General features: G+C 39.8%; 1 protein-coding gene and 1 pseudogene across 2 annotated transcripts in view; one reads left to right on the plus strand and one right to left on the minus strand.

The window, feature by feature from the left end:
- CCNT1 (cyclin T1) overlaps positions 1-5,267 on the minus strand; it is a 41,110-nt gene extending 35,843 nt beyond the window's left edge. Inside the window, exons 1-2 of the mRNA XM_079774995.1 lie at positions 5,037-5,267; positions 307-388 (exon numbers count right to left, since the gene is read on the minus strand). Coding sequence (XP_079631121.1) covers positions 307-388; positions 5,037-5,194 — 240 coding nt within the window. The 5' untranslated portion in view covers positions 5,195-5,267. The remainder of the gene's footprint in view (positions 1-306; positions 389-5,036) is intronic.
- Positions 5,268-17,198: 11,931 nt separating this feature from the next.
- Positions 17,199-19,138, plus strand: LOC307101036 (elongation factor 1-beta-like; annotated as a pseudogene). Its single transcript has 2 exons — positions 17,199-17,285; positions 18,626-19,138. The product of its transcript is annotated as an elongation factor 1-beta-like (transcript).
- Positions 19,139-25,687: the final 6,549 nt, after the last annotated feature.

The raw sequence follows: 25,687 nt of genomic DNA on the forward strand, positions 1-25,687 counted from the left end.
AAAATTACACTTAAAATTAAGCAGTTTCCCTTTAATTCTATTCTCCCAACCCAAATGTTAAGCATTCAATAACCTATTTCTTTACTAAAGATTCCACCTACTCTAAGGATGCACTGAACCTACTAACTAGACACTTCAAAGGAAATTTGAAAGGCTGGATTCAGAACAGTAGTACGGCACATAATGAAAGTGACCAACCCTAAATTCTAACCTCCAAATCCCAGTTCAGCAGCAAAGATCAACCACAAAAGAAAAATGAAGTTGGAATTAATCATAAAAGGATTAAACCATATAAAAAATACTTACATATCGATGGAACTGTGTGAAGGACTGAATCATGTAGAATCGATGCATATATACTATAGCAGTGTTGATAGTCAATTGTGAGCTTAAATATTCAAGTTAAGGCCCCAAACCAGGCAGGCAGTAAAATTCCCAAAAATACAACCTCTATAATCCTCCCAAAATGACCACGCAAGCTGAGCACAGCAGATGCTCCCAAATGAAAATCATATTTACCTCTCCACCAAATTATTAACTACCAATTGACACTTAGCATACCTTAAACATAACGGTTATTCACTACAAATTTACTAAATAAACAAGCAAGCTTCTTAGCATGTGTGAATCAAGAAGGAACATAAACAAAATTATCCAAGTCCTAAACCCATCACTTGCCTACTGAAAATCCTGCAATGGTGATTCATTAGCTCAGGATCTCTCCTCGAATGATTTATAATGCCCTCCCTGACCTGCCCTAGAGATATGTCTCAACTTCTAAACTTTAGCAATTAACTTTTCAGTTCTACTTCTCTCTGGCAACCAAGCCTCCTCATATGGTGATCCCTGGGACCAAAAACAGTATGGAATGATTTTATATTCAATCACTGACAAAACATGTTAAATACCTTATTTCTAAGGACCTCAGAAGACAATGTGGGGTATACAGAATGAGGCCATCTCATAATGGCAACAACCTTAATAACAACACACATATAAAAAGGAAAGAGCTAGGATGCAATGAAACAGAATTTCAAACAAAATGATTAGCTCAGCACACTGACTGGGTGCTTAAAAACACACTGGATATTGGCAAGAAAGAGAACACCTCTTTTGAAGTGAGCACTTAAAACATAAACATCATACATTCAGCAACACATTTAAATGGAAGGTGTACCCTAGGACAATTTTTCACTTTCAGAATGAAAAGAACTTTAAACTATGTTAGCCTTTTCTGCTGCAAATGAGTATATTTTCTGACAAAAATGTTAGAATTGACCTGTTCTTTTTGGGCCCATCCGTGCACAAGGCCCCATCCATGGACCAGGTGGCCATATCAAAGGTACACCCTGGTACTAGCACCTGCATTTGCACCGTGGTGGCAGGGGTGGTGCTGACCCAGTACATATTCACCTTCAAGAGGAAGACAGGGCAGATGACCAAGATCAAGATGCCTATATCCAAGCCCTGCATCTCTGGATATTGCTTACCACCTATGCTATTGTTCTAGACCAGTGGTCGGCAAACTGCGGCTCGCGAGCCACATGTGAAAATGATGCCAGAATTCCTGAAAAGTTCAGTTCACATGGAGACCCTACAAGAGTAGAGGAAATTATCTGTGGCCTTATCAAAAGAGGAGCTATCAATTTTCAGATTAACAGACTTTGACTTGACACTAAGTTTTCTTACATAGGAGAAAGATGTTCAATATGTCATAATGTCATTGACAACTGCTAGCTGGTTTCAGATGTCGAAAGTTACTGTAACTAAAGAGAAAATATTATGCTATTGATCCTGTTCTGCCCAGCCTGCTTGGCTCAGTGGTTGAGCATTGACCTATGAACCAGGAGGTCAAGGTTCAATTCCCAGTCAGGGCACATGCCAAGGTTGCAGGCTCAATCTCCAGTGTGGGGCGTGCAGGAGGCATTCGATCAATGATTCTCTCTCATCATTGATGTTTCTCCCTCTCTCCCTCTCCCTTCCTCTCTGAAATCAATAAAAATATATTTAAAAGAAAAAGAAAAATTGATCCTGTTCTTACCATATAAGAGTAGTGCCCTTATGTTATAGAATGGTAAACTAAATGACATGATTTGTTTGTGGAACAGGTTTCATCAAAACCTAAAGAAACTGTGACTGATGTCATGCTCAAAGAACATGAAAATTTCTCTGATAAGCTCCAACATAGTATACCTGTGTTCATATTTTTGGCTGGTATCAGTATGTTCTAGAGATTATCCATCAAGTTGGTGTTTATTATCCAAATGTGAAAGTAGTGTCCAACTTCATAGATTTTAATGACAATGGGGTACTCAAAGGATTTAAAAGAGAATCAATTCATGAATTAAACAAATATAATGATGTCTTGAAGAATTCAGAATATTTCAATCAATTAAAAGACAATAGCAATATAATTTGTGTGAGAGACTCCCAGGGACACTTAAGGCAGATAGGTAGCCAATGTTTAATACATTCTGAAAAATGGATTATCTAGTAGATGCACTTTTAGAAAAGCACGTGGGCTCTGATGATATTGTTCTAATAAAAGACAAATCATTGAAGGGGGCCAACTCTAACTTACAAAAAGATTCTCTAAATAAGCATTCTTCAAGAAGACCTCTTTCCTCTGGATAAAATTGATGCAAGAACTGTTCACTTGTTCACCTTGCTGAAAGGTTTTTATTTATAATTTATTCTTGCTCTGCAAGTTTTTCCTCTACATTACTGAATTATTTTCAAACATGTGGAGTCCATCAACTGGAAGCTCCTTTTTCTCCACCTCTCTCTACACCAGTGGTTCTCAACCTTTCTAATGCTGCGACCCTTTAATACAGTTCCTCATGTTGTGGTGACCCCCAACCATAAAATTATTTTCATTGCTACTTCATAACTGTAATTTTGCTAGTTATGAATCGTAATGTAAATATGTGTTTTCCGATGGTCTTAGGCGACCCTGCTAGCGGTTCTCAACCTGTGGCAGGCGACCCACAGGTTGGGTCTCCGATGGTCTTAGGTGACCCTGCTAGCGGTTCTCAACCTGTGGGTCACGACCCACAGGTTGAGAACCACTGCTGTAGAGCCTAAGACCATCGGAAAACACAGACATTTACATTATGATTCACTAACAGTAGCAAAATTAAAGTTATGAAGTAGCAACGAAAATAATTTTATGGTTGGGGGTCACCACAACATGAGGAACTGTATTAAAGGGTAGTGGCATTAGGAAGGTTGAGAACCACTGCTCTACACACTCACCATATTTTTAACATTAAAAAAAATCTTCCTTTTTGTCTGACATCTTAGCAGCCTTGTAGCAGCTGGTCTTCAAGTTTTGCTATACCACCCAAGGTCAACAATAAAGATACTGGAAAGTCAGCCAAGAAAGACAAAGACCCAATGAAAAAATCTGGGGGCAAGGCCAAAATTAGATGGGTCCAAAGGCAAAGTTCAGGACAAGTTCAATAACCTAGTCTAGTCTGACAAAGCAACATTATAACAAACTCTGTAAGGAAGTTCCCAACTATAAGCTTATAACCCAACTGTTTCCCCTGAGAGACTGAAGATCCAGTTCCCTGGCCAGGGCAGCCTTTCAGGAGCTCCTTAGTAAAGGACTTATTAAACTAGTTTCAAAGCACAGAGCTGAAGTAATTTACACCAGAAACACCAAAGTTGGGGACGCCTCAGTTGTTGAAGATGCATGAACAACAGGTCCCACCAGCTGCGTATTTTGAAAAATAAACTGTATTAAATCAGGGAGAGGGGATATCTTAAAGTAAAAATTTGAAGAATAACTCTCTAATTCCAAAGAGTATTTTGTAGTTAATGTTATCATAATGTTTTTGAGGAATCTCTCTACACTGGGAAAGTTTGTAGAAGTTTAGAAAGTTTTATGAAATGGTGAAATAATGTGTACTATTTTTAAGTATAGCCATTTTTGTAATTCGTGTGAATTAAGCTGATGATATCTCCATCTACTAAAATTGTGTTATTTCGGTTAATTTGTTTCAGGAAAATTGATAATTACCAAAAAATACTGGTACTTGATGTTTGAAAAAACTGTTATCCACATGTCACTAATTATGATTAAATGTTTTGTATTAAGTACTGATAATAAACATGAAATGAAAAGCCAAAAAAAATGCTTGGAGAAAAAAATATCACTATATTACCTCATCTTTGAAATATGAGAAAAACAAATACACATCAGCACTGAGTATCTTAAAACCCCAACTTTTTTTTTAATCTGTAGAGAATTTTTATAAGAATTTGAGCCAAAGAGAGGATATGCCGGGAAGTAAGATCTCAACAAGACTCAGAAAAATTGCTTCCAAAACCCAATATTTTTCAACGTTTTTTAAACCGTTAGATCATTAGGTCTACATCCCTACAAACTAAACTGGCATCCCCTTCCTCTGAAATTCTATGAAACTCTAACAGTAGCTAACTGAACTTGAGTGTCAAGTATTGTGTGGGCCATTGAGATTAAATGCAAGAAGCATCACCCCATTTTACAGAGAATACCAAGAATTTGGCAGCTTTCTTAGACAGATAATAACTGGGGAGAAGGAACTTTGAACCAAAGCTGGGCATTAATTCTAGGCCACCCTTTATAAGACCCTCAGGTAATGAATTTCTCAAAATTCTCTATACACACTAAATTCAAGACGCAGTCATCAACGCTAAAACCTCCACCAGGGACTAGGGCATAGCAGAAAAGCATAATCTCAAAGTCACCAGAACAGACGATCATAACACACTGAAAATGGCCTAAGAACGACCGGTTAAAACATAAAGCCGGGAAGCACACGAATTCCCGGCAAGGTTGGTGGCACCGGTGAGCGAGCGGGAAATTAATTCCGCCTCGCCTCCTCGCGCGAACACTGAACTTTTAGCCTGCCCCACCGCAGTCTCTCCCACCCGACATCCAGCCCCTGCCCACCCTCTTCCCCACTTCCGTCCCTTAGAGAGCCTGGGGCCTGGACGCGAGAGCAAGGCGGGACTGATTCCAAGGCCGAAGGCCTAGGCCGCAAGGATACACGTAAAGACGTTGCCCCATGTCCTGGAGCAGATTGGCCGCCTGCTGTCGATAAGAAAGTTCTTTATCTGGGTCCAGCCCAAAGCGACGGGATGGGCTATTTTCCAGCTGTTCTCGAGTAAAATACCACCGTTTGTTGTTCTTCCTCTCTTCCTCCATAGTGCTTCAACCAGAAGGCAGCGGCGAAGGCTGCAAGCGCTTCCCAGCGTCACTTAAGCAGCGACACACATCCGCTGTGCGGAGGCAACTGCGCCGTGACGAACTTCCGCTAAGGGTGGCCGGGTAGGTTGTGACACGCTTCCGCTGGGGAGGATAGTTGAAGGGTCTACTTCCGTAATGGACCACGCGACAGCCAGTAGCCAAGTAAACAGCCAATAGGCGAGCAGGAAAGACCTTGGGTTGGGGGACGCGAGTGCCCGTCATGTGACTCTTGGAGGTAGGGTGAGGTTAAAAGTTTTCGTTCAAAACCACGTCCCCTCTCGCGAGAACTAGGTTGAGCATTCGCGCCCTGCGCGAGAGGGTGAGGCAATGTTTGTGGCGGGATTAGGCGCCCGCCCACGCGCCGCTCGGCGGCTTCTTGGAGAATTTCGTTTGTGGCCGGAGGTGGCGATATAAAATGGGGCAGATGGAGAACTTGACAGAGAAAATAGGTGAGACTGACAAAACTGTAAAAAAAGTAATCGTAGTGGCCCTATCGTATATCGTAACGTGAAGCCACTAGAAGCTCTCACATTATTGATGATGTAAATTTCGCATTTGAGAAGCTAAAGCCTTGAATGCATTCCTAGCTTCTCCACAGTGATCCAACTTAAAGGAATAAAGTGAAATTAATAACATTAATTTAGTGCCTAATACGTTCCAGGCACAATACTGACTCTTAATTTACTATTTAATTTAATGGGCACAACCCCAACAGGTAGTAATATTTTAATTACTGTTTTGCGAAGGGTGAACTAAAACTGCTCCTTCGGTGTGAGAAGCTTTACCACCACCCTGCGCATGCAAAAATTTGTAAATTCCTCGCCTCTGTCAGGAGTTAGCCCGGCTCCAATGCTTGATGGCTCTTTGATCCAGGGCAGGATACTTAACTTCTCTGTACCTCTTAGACAAATGTAGATTATAATAATACCTACGTATTAGATCGTAAGAAGAATTTTAAATGAAGATGTAATGAGTTAAAAACATAATAGTAGCTGACACATAGAAGACATTCAGTAGATGTTATAGTTGTTATCAGATTATATTGATACCGAGGTTGTATCCCGAGGTTGTATCCCTAGCACCTACCTAATACAGTACTGGCCCTAGTAGTCAATAAATGTGAAATAAATGTTCACAATACCCTACAATAAAGAATCTGAGAGTCAGGGAGATTAAGTAGTTTACCCTACAATGTACAGCTTATAATGGTAGATTTTAAAAACAAGTCTAATTGTTTTTTGCATTTTAGCAAACTGTAGTCTTGCTTTTCTGGGAACACTCAGTTTACCTTGATTAAATGAGTAATAGTAGAATCATTTATCTTTTATAATGTAATAGAACAAAGTAATCAGTTTTTCTGACTCCATCTTGCTCCAACCTGACATGTCATTTTAGCTACTTCTGCTTAGTCCTGCAAGTAGATATGCTAATCATTAGAGGAATCTAACATATATCCAAGAAATTACTGAAACAGCCTCCCCGCTCAAAAGTACCTCCCCAAAAAGATAAGGAAAGTATGTACAAAAATAATGATTTATACGAACCTCCTGACTGAGTTTGAAGGTTCCCCTTTGGATCCTTGCTGATGTCCAGATGTCTGCAGTCATCATTCACCTAACCTCACACCTCTCCTGTTCCTCCCTTCCCCTGACATAAAAGAAGTATAAACTCTGTACTTTCTCAAGATGGTTCTTTAGAACACTCATCTGCTATCTTCTCTGCTTGCTGGCTTTTTGAATAAAGTCGCTTTCCTTGCATCAACTCCTATAACTCATTGGCTGTCATGTAGCACGCAGAACTAGTTTTCACTCAATTACAATAATACTTAGAGTTTTGTTTATTTCTAGATATGGCTGTTCCAATGCAGTAAGTTTAGTCTAGTTCATTCTCAGAATTATTTCCTTCCATTTCAGGCCCTACCTGCCATATACTGCCTATAGTAAGCTTTAGCTCTGTTTTACTCCAGAAAAATTGAGTTTCAGGAAGATGTAAATTACATCAGGTTATATAACATTCAAAAAAATAATTATTTCAAACTTCTTTCATCATAGACTTTTTTCTTTTAATAGAATAAGCACTTTTCCAGTTATATAGTCATGTATGTTATTTTTTTAAAGTCAAATTTATTTCTCCCAGATCCCTCTTGCCTACTTCTCTGACCTGTGTTTGGTTCTCCACTTAATCTCTTGGATCAGTGATTTTCAACTGATGTGTTGCAAGAATCTTTAAAACATGCAATACATGCACTGGCTACTTTTCCCTTAGATTGTCAAATAAGAGAATGACAACAGCTAACAACAATAGCCGTCTGGTGTAAATGAATCAATTATACCTTTTTTGTTAGATCGGCCAAAAATATTTTTTTGGTGTGCTAGTCAATAAAACAATAAATTAAACCTTTGTCCGTAGCATTTGCCAATTTATGTAGTGTTATCTCCCACCATGGCCAATTTCAAGCTACCAATGTTACATCACTAATCATGAAATTGGAAAGATAGGAACACACAATCACATAGTATACTCACCATGCAGATAAAATAGGCAGGGACTTCTGGTTTCCAGTCTGTGTAAAGAGCTTGGAAATCATCACTTCACAATCAAACAAAAAGGCTGAACTGAAAATCAATAAATCTTAAATGCATCAAAGAATTGAGGTAACAGGCAACCTCTACCACAAAAAGTGGAGAGACAGGCAGAATCAGCAGGCAGAACAGAAAGTCATGGCTCACTGGGAGCAAAAAATACTACTGGAACCAGCAACTGGTAGGAATACTTAAAGGAGAATTGACCAATTGCTGATAAATGAAATTGGACTATATTGAAAGATTTAAAAAATCTCCTGGGGCCTTTCCTTAAGGGATCCCCCACATTTTTGTGCATTTTACCTCCAGGAGCCCCATATGTTTTACTATGAAGATTGGAAAAAATTATCCTCATCCTTCTGGCAAGGAAAGGGAAAGTAACCATTTTGAAATACAGAGCATTCAGTTCTTTTTTTATTTATTTATTGAATTTGGGAAGGGAGAGAGAAAGAGAAGCATCAATTTGTTGTTCATAGGTTGATTCTTTTCTCCCCATTGGTTGAGTCTTGTATGTGCCCTGATCAGGGATTGAACCCACAACCTTGACATATTGGGATGACACTAACCAACTGAACTATTCGGCCAGGGCCAGAGCATTCATTTCTTGACAAAGATCAATCCTCAAGGAAAACTACTTAAGAGCCTAACCAATGTGGGAGAAGGAAAACAACCAACTCCAGCCTCCTCTAGCTTGTTTCATCTAGGAAGAAAAAAGACAAGAAGCATTTGTGAAGGTCAAAATCCAGGAACACAAGCTCACTGAAAGACTGAGGCCTAATAGGATTAGAGAACACTTCTCTCTCACCCCACCATTTTACCAACACATCAGTAGGGATCCTCTGTAATAACAGGGCATTACAACTTGGAAGGACTACAAGCTCAGACTATTTAAGGAGTCACTAGGGAAACCCAAAGACAAGGAAATTTAGCCTCTGGCACCTATAGCTATAGCACACAGAAAACAACATAATTCCCAGCCAGATAAACATAAAATCTCAGTTCCTTTTACCCAGTATATTAGGCCTTTCTACAAAAAAAATTACAAGGCATGCTAAAAGACAGAAAGAAAAATAAAAACAGTCTAAAGAGACAAGACAAGCATCAGAACCAAACTCAAATATGGCAGAAATTTTGGAATTATCAAACCAGGAATTTAAAATAACCAGGATTAATATGTTAAGGCCTCTAAAGGGAAAAGTTCACATGTACAAGAACAGATGAGTAATGTAGGCAAAAAGGTGAAAACTCCTTAAGAATCAAAAGAAAGTGCTAGAAATCAAAAGCATTAACAGAAATGAAGAATGCCTTTGATGGACTTGGTAGATTGATCACAATCAAGGAAAGAATCAGTGCATTTGAAGATATGCTGATAGAAACTTCCCAAGCTGAAAAGAAAAACAGAAGAGAATATCCAGATACAATAGCTGTAAATAACCTCATGAACAAAGGAAATAATAAAATGTAAGAGAAGTGTTTTTAGTATTTACTACTTTGATATTTTTAATGTAATTTATTCTATTGTAATTTTTAGAATAATGGTTGTTTAAAAAACAGCTCAAAAAATTGCTTGGCTGGCCTGTGTGCCTCAGTGCTTGAGCATCACAGCTTATAGAACCAAGAGGTCACAGTTTGATTCCTGGTCAGGGCACATACCTGCATTGTGGGCTACATCCCCAGTCGGGGACACGCAGGAGGCAGCTGATCAATGATTCCCTCTCATCCTTGATGTTTCTATGTCTCTCCCACTCCTGTCCTCTCTAAAATAAATAAAAACATATTTTTTTAAATTCCTGAAAGTTTAGCAAGTGGTTCTCAAAAGTAAATATGAGCTAGCACAGCACTGCCTGAAATGAAAACTCGTTGGGGGTACCATCTTCAGATTTAAATACTGTTTGCTAAGGTTCCATTATATGCTGAACACTATGCTAAGGAAATTTGTATACATTATTATCTCATTTAATTCTCATACCTCCATGAAATAGATACCATCTCCATTTTTTTAAGTTAAAAACACACACACATAGGGATTACTATATTCAAAGTCAGGCGCTTAGAATATAGTGAAACTAAGATTTGAGCCCAGGTCAGTGCTCTTTCTACTCATTGCCTTCTGAAGCTTACAGTATAATAAAACTAGGGGCAAATAAAAAGATAACTGGCACTTGATTACTCCATTTTCCTGAAGTTACTTAGCCAACTCCCACTCCAGCTCCACTGTGAACCCATAAATCATGTGCCTCTTTAGACAAAAGGAATGTCAGTCATAATAATTCTTCAGAACATTGCCATGGTTACCAAACGGTTTGGTGCTCCAGCCTGGACATTCCAGAAGAGAACAGGGAAGAGCTAAGATGGCCTTCTTCAACTTGTATCTACTGGGATATCAAAATTCCTTTCAGCACAAGAAAAGGGACACAACTGAAGAAACAAGTAAGGGGAATATGCAGTAGAGGGTTAGAAGGTCCACTTCTTAGCCATTTACTTTTCCTACCTTGGGTTAGAGATTTATCCCCCAACATTAACAATTACACTAGTTAAAATAATGGAGTAGGCAGAGTATCCATTCAGGTTCCCACTTCTGTCATTTAATATCCTTATTAAGATACCCAATTTGTTCAACCAAATAAATATTCATTTGCTCATTTAGCCAACATCTAAGCACCAACTTTGTGCCAGGCTTTATCTTGGTGACTGGGGTTACAAAGATAGATAGAATAAGGTCTCTGCCATAAAGTGGCTGACTAGCAAATGAAGATAAGTATGCAAACAAAAAATGTGCAATATTGTATGAGATTAAATTAAATATGGAATGCTATGTAGACACAAAAGAGGAAGTATCTGATACCGTTGGATTTGAAGTGAGAATAGGGGATACTTTAGAGAAGACCTCATACACAAAATGCTTCCAGAAATGAGTGTTAAAGGATGGTTGGAGTTAAGTAGACAAGAAGGGAATATAGCACAGACAAAGGAACAAACTTGAGAGAGAGAGCCAAATTAAGCGAGCACTCAAGTCCTTGGGTACAGATAGGTGGTAAAATAAACAGATGCTGGGGAGCAGGCCTTGAAAACTAGGCAGGGGCCAGATAATTAAAGATAATGTTAGTCGTGCTAAGCATTTTTTCCCTTTAAATATACGTACACATACATATATATATATATGTATATATATATATATATATATGTGTATGTATGTGTGTGTATATATACACTGAATGGCCAGGTTATTATCTTTGAACGCATAATAATCTGGCCACTCAGTGTATATCCTATATAATAAAAGGCTAATATGCAAATTGTCCCCTCAACCAGGAGTTTGACCAGCAGTCAGGCAGGCCAACCGCCCATGTCCCCTCCCCCTGGACGGCTGGCCAGACCCTACCCATGCACGAATTCATGCACCGGGCCTCTAAAATACATATATATATATGTATATATATATATGTATATATATATATCTTACATAATAAGAAGGTAGTATTTAAATTACCATCACTCCGCTACGCCCACGATTGGGCCAGCGGGTGACACAGGGGCGGGACTCGGGGTGGCTGGGGTGGTGATTGGGCCAGCAGGACACTGAGCTCGCGTTGCCAGCGGCGACGCAAGCTCAGCGTCTGCGCCATGGCTGTGCTGCGGCACAGACAGGCCTCTGGGGCAGCAAGCCGGCGTTTTGGAGGTTTTGGGGGGGGGGGGGGCGGCCCCAGACTTCCTGGGCGGGAGGCAAAGGCAAGACCCTGGCCTGGGCTCCAGCCGCAGGAGGACCACGCCCCCGCCCCGCCTCGCCCTAGGGGCCCAGGGACTTCGGAGCTGCCGACCAGTGGACAGACAGCTTACACGTGCATGATTAAATCATGCACTGGGCTTCTAGTGTATATATATGTATATATACACACACACACACACTGAGTGGCCAGATTATTATGCGTTCAGAGATCATAATCTGGCCACTCAGTGTCTATATCAGTATATATATAAAATCATTGATAGCATTGCAGATGTCTCCCGTTTATCCCCCTCCTCCCAGCCTCTACCCACCCACCCCCAAGTCTTCACCACCCTATTGCCCTTGTCCACGGGCTATACATATAAGCATGCTAAGCATTTTAATTTTAGAGGGAGACATGGAAGGATTTTTAGTTGGCAGTGAGTACATATCAGATTTGTACTATATTCACAATGCCTAGCAGTGCCTCATACATAATAGAGGTTTAATAAATACATATTTGTAGGGTGAACAAGTGAATAAATAATATAGAATGACTAACCAAAACAAGTTAGGGGAGGCTTTGCAGGAGATGTGACGATTAAGATCTTAAAAGGTGACTTGTTTGAAAGCACAGAAATGGAGAAGGGTTTTCTGGGCCAAATAGCACATGAAGGAAATTAAATATAGGCAGGTACTAAAGCAAAAGTAATGGTGAGGTGAGGGATGGGGGTTACTTGAAAAGTATAAAGCACAAGTTAAGATTGTGAAGGATTGATCTTCATTGGACACTCTCAGTCCTCTTTCTAATTCCATCATAGAAACTCTGTTTTACATATCCAGCTTTCAGGTAAGACTTCTACAAAGGATCCCACTGATGGGCCATAGGAATCCCTTAATAGCTCTACACCAGCCCTCCCCACTTGCCCCAACCATTTGAGTCCCAACATTATCCCATGGGGCTACTATTGTCTCCAAATAACCTTTTCATCCTCTCTCAGAGAAACACACTTGGCCTAACCCCGTGGTCGGCAAACTGCGGCTTGCGAGCCACATGCGGCTCTTTGGCCCCTTGAGTGTGGCTCTTCCACAAAATACCACGGCCTGGGCGAGTCTATTTTGAAGAATTGGCGTTAGAAGAAGTTTAAGTTTAAAAAATTTGGCTCTCAAAAGAAATTTCAATCGTTGTACTGTTGATATTTGGCTCTGTTGACTAATGAGTTTGCCGACCACTGGCCTAACCCACAAATTTCCCTTGTTCCAGGCCAAGAGCAGGCCTCTCCTGCCTGCCCCTACTAGAGGGATTTCTCACCAGGAGATAATTAAGCTTCAAGCCTGGGATTTTCCTACCCAGTTAGCCACTTAAACACTGGTGGACAAGACTCGGTTCCAAAAAGGCTTGGGTCTCATTTCTGATGAATTACATTGTAGGCTAGTCGGAAAGACTTCACTTTATAAAAACTGGAGTCCCCTGTGGGATGATAGGGAAGCATCCTGATATCATCTGCTTACCCAAGTTTTTCATTCCAATGGCAGACTATAAGAGGCAGGAGGCTTGGCTAACCTGTTGGCCTAAAATGTAGAGGGAAGACTGGACATCAAATTTGCCTCCCCTCAGCCCCCACTTGGTTCCCTCACCCCCTCAATTTTATACCCTCTGGTTATCTCTCAAGATTTGGACAGAGGAGGTCCACTTGCTAAATTCTAATTCCTAATTATGTTGATTCAGGCATTTAAAAATAACTGGCATGTACTGTGTTCCAAGCCTTGTACTGAGAACTCTACATGCATTATTTCATTTAATGCTGTCAACATTCCTGTGAGGTAGATGTTACTATTCTTTTATCAATAAGGAAACAGGCTCAAAGAGGTTAACTTATTTACCCAAGGTCACAGTGATAGAGCCAGAATTTGATTCCAAATTGTCCAATACCTATGCCTGTGCTCATTTTTTAAATATTTCTATTGATTTCAGAGAGAAAGGAGGAGGGATAGAGACATCAATGGTGAGAGAATCATTGGTTGACTGCCTCCTGCAGGTTCCCCCACTGGGGATTGAGCCCACAACCCAGGCATGTGTTCTGACCGGGAATTGAACCGTGACCTCCTGATTCATAGGTCAACACTCAACCACTGAACCACACCTGCCGGGCCCTGTGCTCATTTTTAAACAGTTATATATGGAGACAACACAAGTCTTTTGCTGTGAGCAGACCACTGTACAAATGATTGATAGTCAGCCTTTCTATGAAAATCTATTAACCTCTAAACCCTGAAGTTCAAATGTCAGGTTGGCTTTACCTAGAGTTACTTATTCTCTGTTCCACAACAGGTGGTTCCCAAGAGTGTCAGGAGCCACCATTCACTGGAACTGAATGGTAACTTTCAGCCTGAATTGTTGCCTTGAGGACTTCTTTATGGAGTCAACACCTATAACCTTCTCCTAGAGCCCCTGGGCAACTTCCCAAGGGAGTTACAACTGTTCTCTCTTTAAGCCTGGTGCATAGCTCTTGTTCTGAAGCTTGCTTTTGCCTCTAAGGAGTTATTGCCTGTTTCCTAGAACCCATGTTTTCTTTCTTGGTTTATTCCCTTTCTTTCCTGGTATATATTCTCAAATTGCTTTCTACAACTTCACAGTAGTGTTCTGCAAGCCCAGAAAAAAGTAACTGGGTTAGTTCCTTCTGACATTTAAAAAAAAAACCACACATATGCATATCCACTACAGAATCATTATTATGTGATCCACCTAGTATATGCAGGTACCAAAACAATAATTTGATTTTGTTTTCTGTACTTAAAACTCAAACTTGGCTTGAATTATTGGTGGAAATGCAATGCTAGCAGGTCAATCATATTTTATTTCTTCAAATAAAACTAGGTAGTTTCATTTCCAGGACAAGAATTTAGTGAAATCACTATTTGACAAGGCAACTAGTTACCATGGATCCCATTTTTCTAGGAGGCATCTTGAAGTTAATGTGGCCCATCAGACCCTGGAGTGTGGCTAACCTAATCATTACCTATAAACTCCTAACCACCAAGTAGGAATCCCTGGTATAAACCAGCCACTAGACATCAAGCTAGCATGCTTGGATCAATTAATAAGTCCTATATAATGAAAGTTGAATGTAATTACAGTAGAATCTTATCAGACAAATAGTTGGTTAGTTAATTTAAAGGAAGAGTACATTGGAAAATTGAATGTAATTACAGTAGAATCTTAGACAAATAGTTAATTTAAAGGAAGATTACTTGTAAATTGGGGATTCAAGAAAAGGTACATTCCTTATATATTTTAGTTTCACTTAATATTCACCAGTTTTTTGATGCAGTGCCAATTCCTTTTCCTTGAAAATGTGTCTGTTCAGAGAAACATCGAACAGACAGTCAAACCTCAGAGGGAAGGCAAGGGAGGGGAAGAGGGGGTAGAGATAAACCAAAGGGCTTGTATGCATGCATATAAGCATAACCAATGGACACAGACATAAGGTGGGTGAGGGTATTTGCGGGGGAGGGGGGGTAGGGCAATGGGGGGAAAAGAAGACATATGTAATACCTTAATAAAGAATTGAAAAAAATTTTAAATGGAGAGGAAAATCAATTTTAATATACAGAAGGAACCTATATTTGCTATTATAATTAATGAAAAACACAAGAATCATGATTTTTTTCTCTATAAGAGATTTACTTGTAATGCCTCATTTAATAAATTTTTCTCTTGGTTTAACAAAAACAATCAATTATTGGTCAAGAAGAAATGTTGAAGCAAAAATAAAAGCATTAGATAACACATTAAAAATGAAAATTACAGAGATACACTAGCCAACTTCAATAATTGTCATTATTAGGGTTTTATATGTGATTAGTGGCTAAGGAAATAGTATACTGGTGATGTGTAGTATAAAAAAATATTTGGAGACTAGAGGTCTGTTTGCAGTCAGGAACTAATTTACCCAGCACATTCATATGTAATACCTGATGTTTACTGCTGGTCAAGATTGGCCATATAGGGTGGTGGTGAACAAAATGACCTCAGGGTCAATATGTTTGAGTTCCAATCCCAATCTCATCTCTTGTGAGCTGATAATCTTGACAAGTTACTCTTAACTTCATGTCTTTTTGTTTCTTTGTAAAATGAGATAATTAAAGTATCAACCTCATAATACTGTATTAGGTTTAACTGAGATAATGCAGTTAGCAGATGTCTGGCCATTTATAGGAGCTCAATAGATAAAAGATGAAAGGATGTCTGCTAACTAGAATGGAACATTTATATTTATAATAATAAAAAAGTAAGTGATTCTTTGTCTAAATGTTTAAAGAAGAAGAAGAAGAAGAAAATGTGTCTGTTGATTTTTCCCCTTTAATGCATCATCTACAATTCCCATTTGGGTTTATTTAAAGTAGATTCAAAAGTGGAGCTGACCAAGTAGATCCATTGGTTAGAGAATCGTCCAGATATGCCAAGGTTGCGGGTTTGATCCCGGTCAGGATACATACAAGAAGCAACCAATAAATACACAAATAAGTGGCACAACAAATTGATGTTTCTCTCTCCCTCTGTCTAAAATAAAAATTTAGAAAATAATAAAAAGAAAGTGGATTTGCAAAGCAAACTTATTTTTTAATGATTTTTCTCAAATCTTTTAGTTGTCCCCCTCATGTCTAATCAACAGAAATATCTAATAGTTATTATTTACTTTTTTCAAAGTATTAAATACAAAGAATAGTGCTAAAAAGGCTTATAATGCAAAATAAGTTTCCTGCCTCAGCCTTCTCATCTCCACTCTTCAGAGATAATCATTTTCAATTATTGTTTCTTTTGTTACTTACCTTCCTACTTCTAAAGAAAAAGTTTACATGCATGTATTGATTTATCCATTTTGGTTATTATATGTTGCCTTCCTATTTAAGACAGTTGAGAATTTAGCTTTCTTTTTTTAAATATATTTTTATTTATTTCAGAGGGGAAGAAAAACTTTAATGATGAGAGAGAATCATTAATCTGCTGCCTCCTGCACATCCACACTGAGGATCAAGCCCACAACCCGATCGAGCCCACAACGCAGGCATGTGCCCTGACCCAGAATCAAACCATGATCTCCTGGTTCATAGGCTGATGCTCAACCGCTAAGCCACACCAGCCGGGAGAGAATTTAGCTGTCTAATACCATACCCTGCTCTTCCCCTTTCCCACCCTAGTTTGTCCAGTATAGTTATGTCAGTCTTAGGTTTGTGGTAGGCAAAATTTTAAGAATGGCCTGCAATGAAACTCCCCTTGTATAATTAATTCCCTTCCCTTTGCATTTGGGTGGAATCTCTGAGTTTGGATAACACTTTGGTGATAGTTATTTCATATGGAGAAAGGGAGATTATCTGAGTGAGCCTAATTTTTTTTTAAATATATTTTTTTTTTTACAGAGAGGAAGAGAGAGGGATAGAGAGTTAGAAACATCGATCACCTGCCTCTTGCTCACCCCCTACTGGGGATGTGCCCGCAACCAAGGTACATGCCCTTGACAGGAATCGAACCTGGGACCCTTGAGTCCGCAGGCCGACGCTCTATCCACTGAGCCAAACCGGTTTCGGCGAGCCTAATTTAATCACACACACCCTTTAAAAGCAGAGTGTTTTTCGAAGCTAGCAGCAAAAGAGGAATTCAGAGATTGGAAGCATGAGTGGGATTTGGCATATCATTGCTGGCTTTGAAGATGGAGGGGGCCACATGCCAAGAAATGTGGGTGGCATTGAGAAGCTGAGAGTAGCCTGGCTGACAGCCAGCAAGGCCTCAGTCCTATAACTCCAAGAAACTGATTTCTGCCAACAATCTGAATGAGCCTGAAAATGGACTCTTCTTTAGAACCTCCATATAAGACCCTACTCCAGCCAACACCTTTCAGACTTGTGAGATTAACTAAGCACAGAACCCAGTCAAGCCTGCCCAGACTTCCAACTTATAGAACTGTGAGATAATAAATGGATGTTGTTTTAAACCACTAATTTTGTGGTCATTTGTGATGCAGCAATAGAATACTTAATACAAGATTAAATCAATAATAAGTCTTTTGGTCTTACAAATATGTAAGTATTGTTCACTACTAAGCCACATAATGTCAACTTTTTGTTTATCCCTAGAATTAAGAATCATCACTATTTTTTCATTTGCTTGGTTCTCCATGTAACTGTTGTTACTTTTCCCCCAAAAAATATTTCAATGGCTCTGCCAAATGCCCAGTGATACTTTTGCCAATCACTCAAAACACAACAGATAATCTATCAATTCTGTTTTTTCTTAAACTGCCTCTCTCCCACTCTAGTCTAAACTGTTCTCTCTTTAAGCCTGGTGCATAGCTCTTGTTCTGAAGCTTGCTTTTGCCTCTAAGGATTTATTCCCGGTTTCCTAGAACCCATGTTTTCTTTCTTGGTTTATTCCCTTTCTTTCCTGGTATATATTCTCAAACTGCTTTCTAAGAATGTGTAGGACAAGCATGTCAAACTCAAAGGCTAACATGGGTCAAATAAACAAGGTTTAAGTTTATGTGGACTGCAAAAAAACCAAAAGCTTCAATTTTCATAGAAACGTAGGTTTATTTCGATAGAGACATGCTGAATACCAAGGGCTGAAATAACTGAGTAATTGTTAACATAAAATAATAGAACATTTTGATAAAAATATTTTTTCTTGAACATCAACTTACCAGACACTGAATAACTGCACAAATTAATAAGTGTAATACAAATAAACCTATTTTTCTTGTTCTCTGAAAGCGAAATATTTCCTGTTGTGCACACCAAACAAGTCAGTACAAGACTAATGACGTGGCAATCTGCTGCTAAAATATTTGCCACTAGTATTAGTGGAGAGAAATGGTGCGCCTGCGCGTAAGGCACGTAAGGGAAATGAATGCAGCACGATTATAGTAATCAGTCATTAGTGAACGTTGTAGTTCATTATTAATAATTATGTATAACAGGATATTGTAAAAATTAAGTTACAAAATTTTTATTAAAACGTTTCTTATATACCGTTATATTGGTTGGGCCACAGAAATATTCGTTGTGGGCTGCATGCAGCCCAAGGACCATGTTTGACATGCTTAGTGTAGGAGGATATCACACATAAAATCTTACGAAAAGGAAAGGTCAGCCTACCAGGAGTGAAGAAAGCTTTGGGCAAGTATGGCCCTGCTAATGTGGCAAACGCCACAGGACCTGGAGCTACAAATAGTAAAGACGATGATGACATTGATCTCTTTGGATCCGATGAGGAGGAGGAAAGCGAAGAAGCTAATAGAAGAACACCTCGCACAGTATGAGTCAAAGAAATAAAAATAAAAAACTGAACTTATTGCCGTCTTCCATCTTATTAGATGTGAAACCTTGGGATGATGAGACGGATATGGCAAAATTAGAGGAGTGTGTCAGAAGCATTCCAGCAGATAGCTTGATCTGGGACTCTTCTAAACTGGTTCCAGTGGGCATTGAATTTAAAAACTTCAAATATAGTGTGTAGTAGAAGATGATAAAGATGGAACAGACATGCTGGAGGAGTGAATCACTGCTTTTGAGCACTATGTGCAGTCCATGGGCATGGCTGCTTTCAACAAGATGTAAATCTACCTTGGATCACCACCCTTAAAGAAAAGCTTGAAAGATTTTTTAAAAACAAAAGAAAAAATGTGTAGGAGGTATATTTTTGAGTCCAGAATGGTTTTATACTACCCTCACACTTTACTGTCAGTTTTCTGAACATGGAATTCTAGATTGAAAATCATTTTCTGAGAATTTAGAAGGTCTGTCTTGATTGCCTTCTAGCTTCCGGTTGGATTCCTTTGTGTGACTTACTTATCTCTGGAAGCTTTTTAAAATATATATTTTTATTGATTTCAGAAAGGAAGGGAGAGGGAAAGGGAGATAGAAACATCAATGATGAGGGAGAAATATTGATCAGCTGCCTTCTGCACGCCCCAAACTGGGGATGGAGCCCGAAATCCAGGCATGTGCCCTGACCAGAATCGAACCGTGACCTCTTGGTTCATAGGTCAACACTCAACCTCTGGGTCATGCTGGCTGGGCTCTCTGGAAGCTTTCAATCTTCTTTTTGTTCCCTAGTTTTCTGAAATTTCATAATGATGGAACTTGCTGTAGGTCTTTTTTTTAATTCATTATGGTAGATAATCCATGAGCTTTCTCAATCTGGAAATTTGTGCCCTTCATTTCTGAGAATTTTTTTTTATTATTAACTTATTCTCTATTTTCTCTCTTCGCTCTTTTTGGAAATTCCATTTGTCAGCTATAAAACTTCCTGAACTGATCCTTTAACTTACTATTCATCTTTCTTTATATTTTCTTTGTTTTTAAATTTTTACTCTTTGGGAGATTCTTCAATTCTATCTTCCAACCTTCCATTGTCTATTGCTGTGTAACAAATTACCCTAAAACATAGAGGCTTAAAACAACAAACATTTATTACCTCACGGTCTCTGTGAATCAGGAATCCAGGAGCTGCTTAGCTAGGTGTGGCTCTGGATTTTTCTTCAGTGTGGTTGTGGGCAGCATGCCCAGCAGGGGCTGAGGTCATCTGGTGGCTGAAGCCTTAGTTCCTCTCTATTGAAAACACCTGTTTCTCACCATATGGGCCTCTCTGTAAGCTGCCTGAGTGTTCTCACATGCTCTGAGTTTTTCCTCAGAGCAGGTGATCTGAGAGAGAGGGAAAAGGAAGCCACAGTGCCTTTTTATGACCTAGGTCCTAGACTCTACAGTCTACAGTGACTGTCGCTTCCACTTTTTTCTATTTCTTAGAAGAGAATCACTAAATCCAGTCCACACTCAAGATGAGGGGAAATAAGCTCTACTTGTTGAAGGAAGGAAATGTCAAACTGTGAACATATGTGAAAACCACCACACTTTTATGTCAGAACATTTTGTTTTGGTTACTATATTATTTCCAATGGCAATTTTTGGTCCTCTGGTTTTCCCTTTGCATAACCTCTCTTTTCTTCAGGGCCATTATACATTATTTGAAGTTCTATTCTGTTCCCTGCATTAGCTCTTTTTCTTCTGGGTCCTTTTTCCTCTGAGTTTATTCTGGTCTCTATTTTTCTTATCGATGACTGTCATTAAATAACTGGGGATAGAGCCTTGGGTCTCCATTATAATTTAAGAGTGAGCAACTAAAAAAGCTAATCAGAAGCCTTGGAGTGGGGGAGTTGTCCATTGTGGCTTTTTTCGGTGCTTTTGTCTGGACTCTACAATTTCTTTAGGGAAGAACTGTATAATTGCTTCTCTGGAGATTCTATGTGAGGTCCCTTTCCAGATGCAATTTATTTTTTAAATATTGCTTTTAGGAAGAGAGAGAGAGAGAAACATCACTGTGAGAGAGACACATCGATTGGTTGCCTCCCACACAAGCCATAGTGGGGAGAAACCTGCAACCCAGCAACCCAGGCACGTGCCCCTGACCAGATTCAAACCCGAGACCCTTCAGTGCTGGGGCCAATGCTTCAACCACTGAGCCACACAGGCCAGGGCTTAACAGAAATATTAAAGGGACAGGAGGAGGAAGAGGGGGAGGAAGAAAAATAATAAAATGGCAATAACTACATACCTATCAATAATTTTAATTTTTAAAATATTTTTAGCCCTGGCCGGTTTTGCTCAGTGGATAGAGCGTCAGCCTGCGAGCTGAGGGGTCCCGGGTTCGATTCCGGTCAAGGGAACATGCTTGGGTTGTGGGCTCGATCCCCAGTGGGGAATGTGCAGGAGGCAGGCAATCAATGCCTGCTAAATAAAATAATAGTATTTTTATTGATTTCAGAGAGGAAGGGAGAGGGAGACAGAGAGAAATATCAATGATGAAAGAGAATCATTGGTCGGCTCCCTCTTGCATGGCCCCTGGAGCCCAAAACCTGGGCACGTGCCCTGACTGAGAATCGAACGGTGACCTCCTGGTTCACAGGCAGACGCTCAACCACTGAGCCACACCGGTCAGGCTCAATAACTTTAAATGTAAATGGATTAAGTGCTTCAATGAAAAGATATAAGGTGGCTGAATAGATTAAAAAAAATAAAAGCAAGACCCAAATGTTTATTGATAGATGATTGGATAAAAAAGATGTACATATATGCAATGGAACGTTACTCAGTCATAAAACAGAATGAAATCTTACCATTTGTGGCAACATGGATAGTCCTAAAAGGTATTATGCTGAGTAAAATAAGTCAGACAAAGAGAGACAAATACCATATCATTTTACTTATATGTGGAATCTAAAAAACAAAACAAAACAGAAACAAACTCATAGATTCAGATAACAAACTGATGGTTGCCAGGTAGGAGGGGGATTGGGAGTCTGGTTGAAAAAGGTGAAGGGATTAAGAACTATAAATTGGTAAAACACAGCCTAGGGAAAATAGTCAATAATCCTATATAATAAAAGAGTAATATGCAAATCGACTGAATGGCAGAACGCTATGATGCACACTGACTACCAGGGGGCAGACACTCAATGCAGGAGCTGCCCCCTGGTGGTCAGTCGGGTGGTAAGGAGCGAGGAGTCCCAGACTGCAAAAGCCCTGGCTGCAAGAGGGATGTCTGACTGCCAGCTCAGGCCTAAGGGGAACAGGCCTAAGCCAACAGGTGGATATCCCCCAAAGAGTCCCAGATTGCGAGAGGGCGCAGGCTGGGCTGAGGGACCCGTCCCAGTGCACGAATCTCGTGCACTGGGCCTCTAGTATTATAATAACTATGTATGGTGTCAAGGGGGTACTATACTTATCGAGGGGATAACTTTGTAAATTATACTAGTATAAATGTCTAACCACTTGCTGTATACCTGAAACATACAACATTGACTATAATTAAAAAGTAAAAGAAAATGTTGAATATATTAAAGACAATCATCTACCATCAAGTAGGTTTATTCCAAAATACAATGATGACTTAATATTAGAGAATAAATTAATATAATACATCACATCTATATATCAAATTAAAAAGTTATAGCCCTAGCCGGTTTGGCTCAGTGGATAGAACATTGATTGGCCTGAGGACTGAAGGGTCCCAGGTTTGATTCTGGTCAAGGGCACATGCCCTGGTTGCGAGCTCGATCCCCAGTAGGGGGCGTGCAGGAGGCAGTCAATCAATGATTCTCATCATTGATGTTTCTATCTCTCCCTCCCTCCCTTCCTCTCTGAAATCAATAAAATATATATATATATATATATATATATATATATATATATATATATATTAAAGTTATAGACAACTATCTCACTAGAAATTAAAAAGTCATTTGACAGCCCTAGCTGGTTTGGCTCAGTGGATTGAGCATCAGCCTGCGGACTGAAGGGTCCCAGGTTCGATTCCGGTCAAGGGCACATGCCTGGGTTGCAGACTCAATCCCCTGTATGGGATATGCAGGAGGCAGCTGATCAGTGATTCTCTCTCATCATTGATGTTTCTATCCCTCTCTCCCTCTCCCTTCTCTAAAATCAAATCAATAAAAATAATATATTTTTTTAAAAGTCATTTGACAGAGAAAGATAAATATCACATGATCTCACTCATTTGTGGAATATAATGAACAACATAAACTGATGAACAAAAATACAGCCAGAAACATAGAAGCATCGAACAGACCGTCCAACCTAAGAGGGAAGGTTGTGGGGGGAGGAGGGTAAGAGACCAACCAAAGGACTTGTATGCATGCATATGAGCATAACCAATGGACACAGACAATAGTAGGGGGGGTGAGGGCATGTGCTGGGTGATGGGAGTGGCCGGAGAGAGGTCAATGGGGGGAAAGGAGACTTATCTAATACTTTAAACAATAAAGAATTTAAATTTAAAAAAAGACATATAAAAGTCATTTGATGTTTTAAAAAAATAGTAAATTAAAAATAAAAAGATATTCCTTAACATAACAAAGACCTACCACCTCATATCATACACAAAAATAAATTCTAGGTGTATTAAATAGCTAAACATATAAAACAAAACTATAGAAATATTAGAGGGAAACAAACTATTTTTACAATTTTAGAGTGGTTGTGGAAAAATTTTCCTTTAGGACATAAAGCCCAGGAGAAACCAAGATGTCGGCATAGGTAAACACCTGAAATTGCTGCCTCGCACAACCACTTCAAAACTACAACTAAAAGACAAAATGGACATCATCCAGAACCACAGGAAGGCTGGCTGAGTGGAAATTCTACAACTAGAAGGAAAGAGAAAAGCACACTGAGACTCAGAAGAGGTGCGGAAATAAAGTGCAGAGGTACGGAGGCTCGCGTGTGCGTGTGGAAAGGACTGGCAACTGAGTACGTGGTTGTGTTTTTAATCTGGAGGGAGACACAAGTTCCTGGCTGCTCTGAAATCCAGTTCTGGGCGAGACTCTGGGGACCCAGACTCATACAGGGAGAAACTGGACTGTCTGGTTTCAGGCAGAACTTAGTGCGGCTTTCTCTCAGAGGTGCTTGCAGCGATTACCGATTACCGAGGGACACTGAGACCCGGGGGCCTCTTAGAGCAGGGCTGAGGATCAGCCATACCTGTTTGCTCTGCCCTATTGATTCCCTGAGACCCCCGCCCCACCCAAGCTGTGCTCAGAGGCTTTTGCATATGAATGGCCTGGTCCCTTAAATTCTAAACTTACCTATCAAACTGCAGCTGAGTCAGAGAGACCCAGAACATCCAAAAGAAGACCCAAGGCCCCACAGCAGCTTGCATTGCTTCACAGCTGGGCCTCATCTGGGCACCTCCAAACCCCAAACAAAGAAGAGGAATCTGCATATTTCTCCATAGCTCCTGCTGGGTGGCCTCAGGCAGAGGCTAAATTTGCACCTCCTTGGAGATCCAAGAGCCAGTATACCCAGTGGTCAGAGTGGGACCATCCAGATTACAAGTCCTCAGATCCATAAGGGACACACTCAGGGGGCAAACTCAGTGAGCACCAACGCCCCACTGAAGCAAGTCTTGCCCCATAAGGGTGTCTCCAGCACAGAAGTTCCCCATCATAGACACAGCTGATCCTCACAGCCAATTGGCCTGGAGGTCAAATCCTCCCAGTGATACCAACAACAATCAAGGCTTAACTACAAGACTGTGCACACAGCCCACAAAGGGGTGCACCAAGAGTGTCCACCTCAGGTAACTGGGGAGGCTGAGCCACTGGGCCCTATAGGACACCTAGCACACAAAGCCACTCTATCAACTCAGGGAAGCAGCCAAAATGCAGAGACAAAAAAACAGGTCACAAATGAAAGAAATGGAGGAAAGCAAACAACTGGATATAGAGTTTAAAACCACAGTTATAAGGTTTTTCAAGAATCTTCTAGAAACCGCCGATAAATTTAGTGAGACCCTCGAGGATATGAAAAAGGACCAAGTAGAAGTTAAGCATACACTGACTGAAATAAAGAATAATATACAGAGATCCAACAGCAGACTAGAGGATCACAAGAATCAAGTCAAAGATTTGAAATACAAAGAGGCAAAAAACACCCAACAGGAAAAGAAAAAAGAAAAAATAATCCAAAAATATGAAGATAGTGTAAGGAGCCTCTGGGACAACTTCAAGTGTACCAACATCCGAATTATGGGGGTGCCAGAAGAAGAGAGAGAGCAAGATATTGAAAACCTATTTGAAGAAATAATGACAGAAAACTTCCCCCACCTGGTGAAAGAAATAGACTTACAAGTCCAGGAAGTGCAGAGAACCCCAAACAAAAGGAATCCAAAGAGGACCACACCAAGACACATCATAATTAAAATGCCAAGAGCAAAAGACAAAGAGAGAATATTAAAAGCAGCAAGAGAAAAACAGTTAGTTACCTACAAGGGAGTACCCATACAATTGTCAGCTGATTTCTCAACAGAAACTCTGCAGGCCAGACGGGAGTGGCAAGAAATATTCAAAGTGATGAATAGCAAGAACCTACAACCAAGATTACTCTACCCAGAAAAGCTATCATTCAGAATTGAAGGTCAGATAAAGAGCTTCACAGATAAGAAAAAGCTAAAGGAGTTCATCACCGCCAAACCAGTATTATATGAAATGCTGAAAGGTATTCTTTAAGAAGAGGAAGAAGAAGAAAAAGGTAAAGATAAAAATTATGAACAACAAATATATGTCTATCAACAAGTGAATCTAAAAATCAAGG

The sequence above is a fragment of the Cnephaeus nilssonii genome, assembly GCF_951640355.1.
Source record: "Cnephaeus nilssonii genome assembly, chromosome: 6".
NCBI lineage: Eukaryota > Metazoa > Chordata > Mammalia > Chiroptera > Vespertilionidae > Cnephaeus > Cnephaeus nilssonii.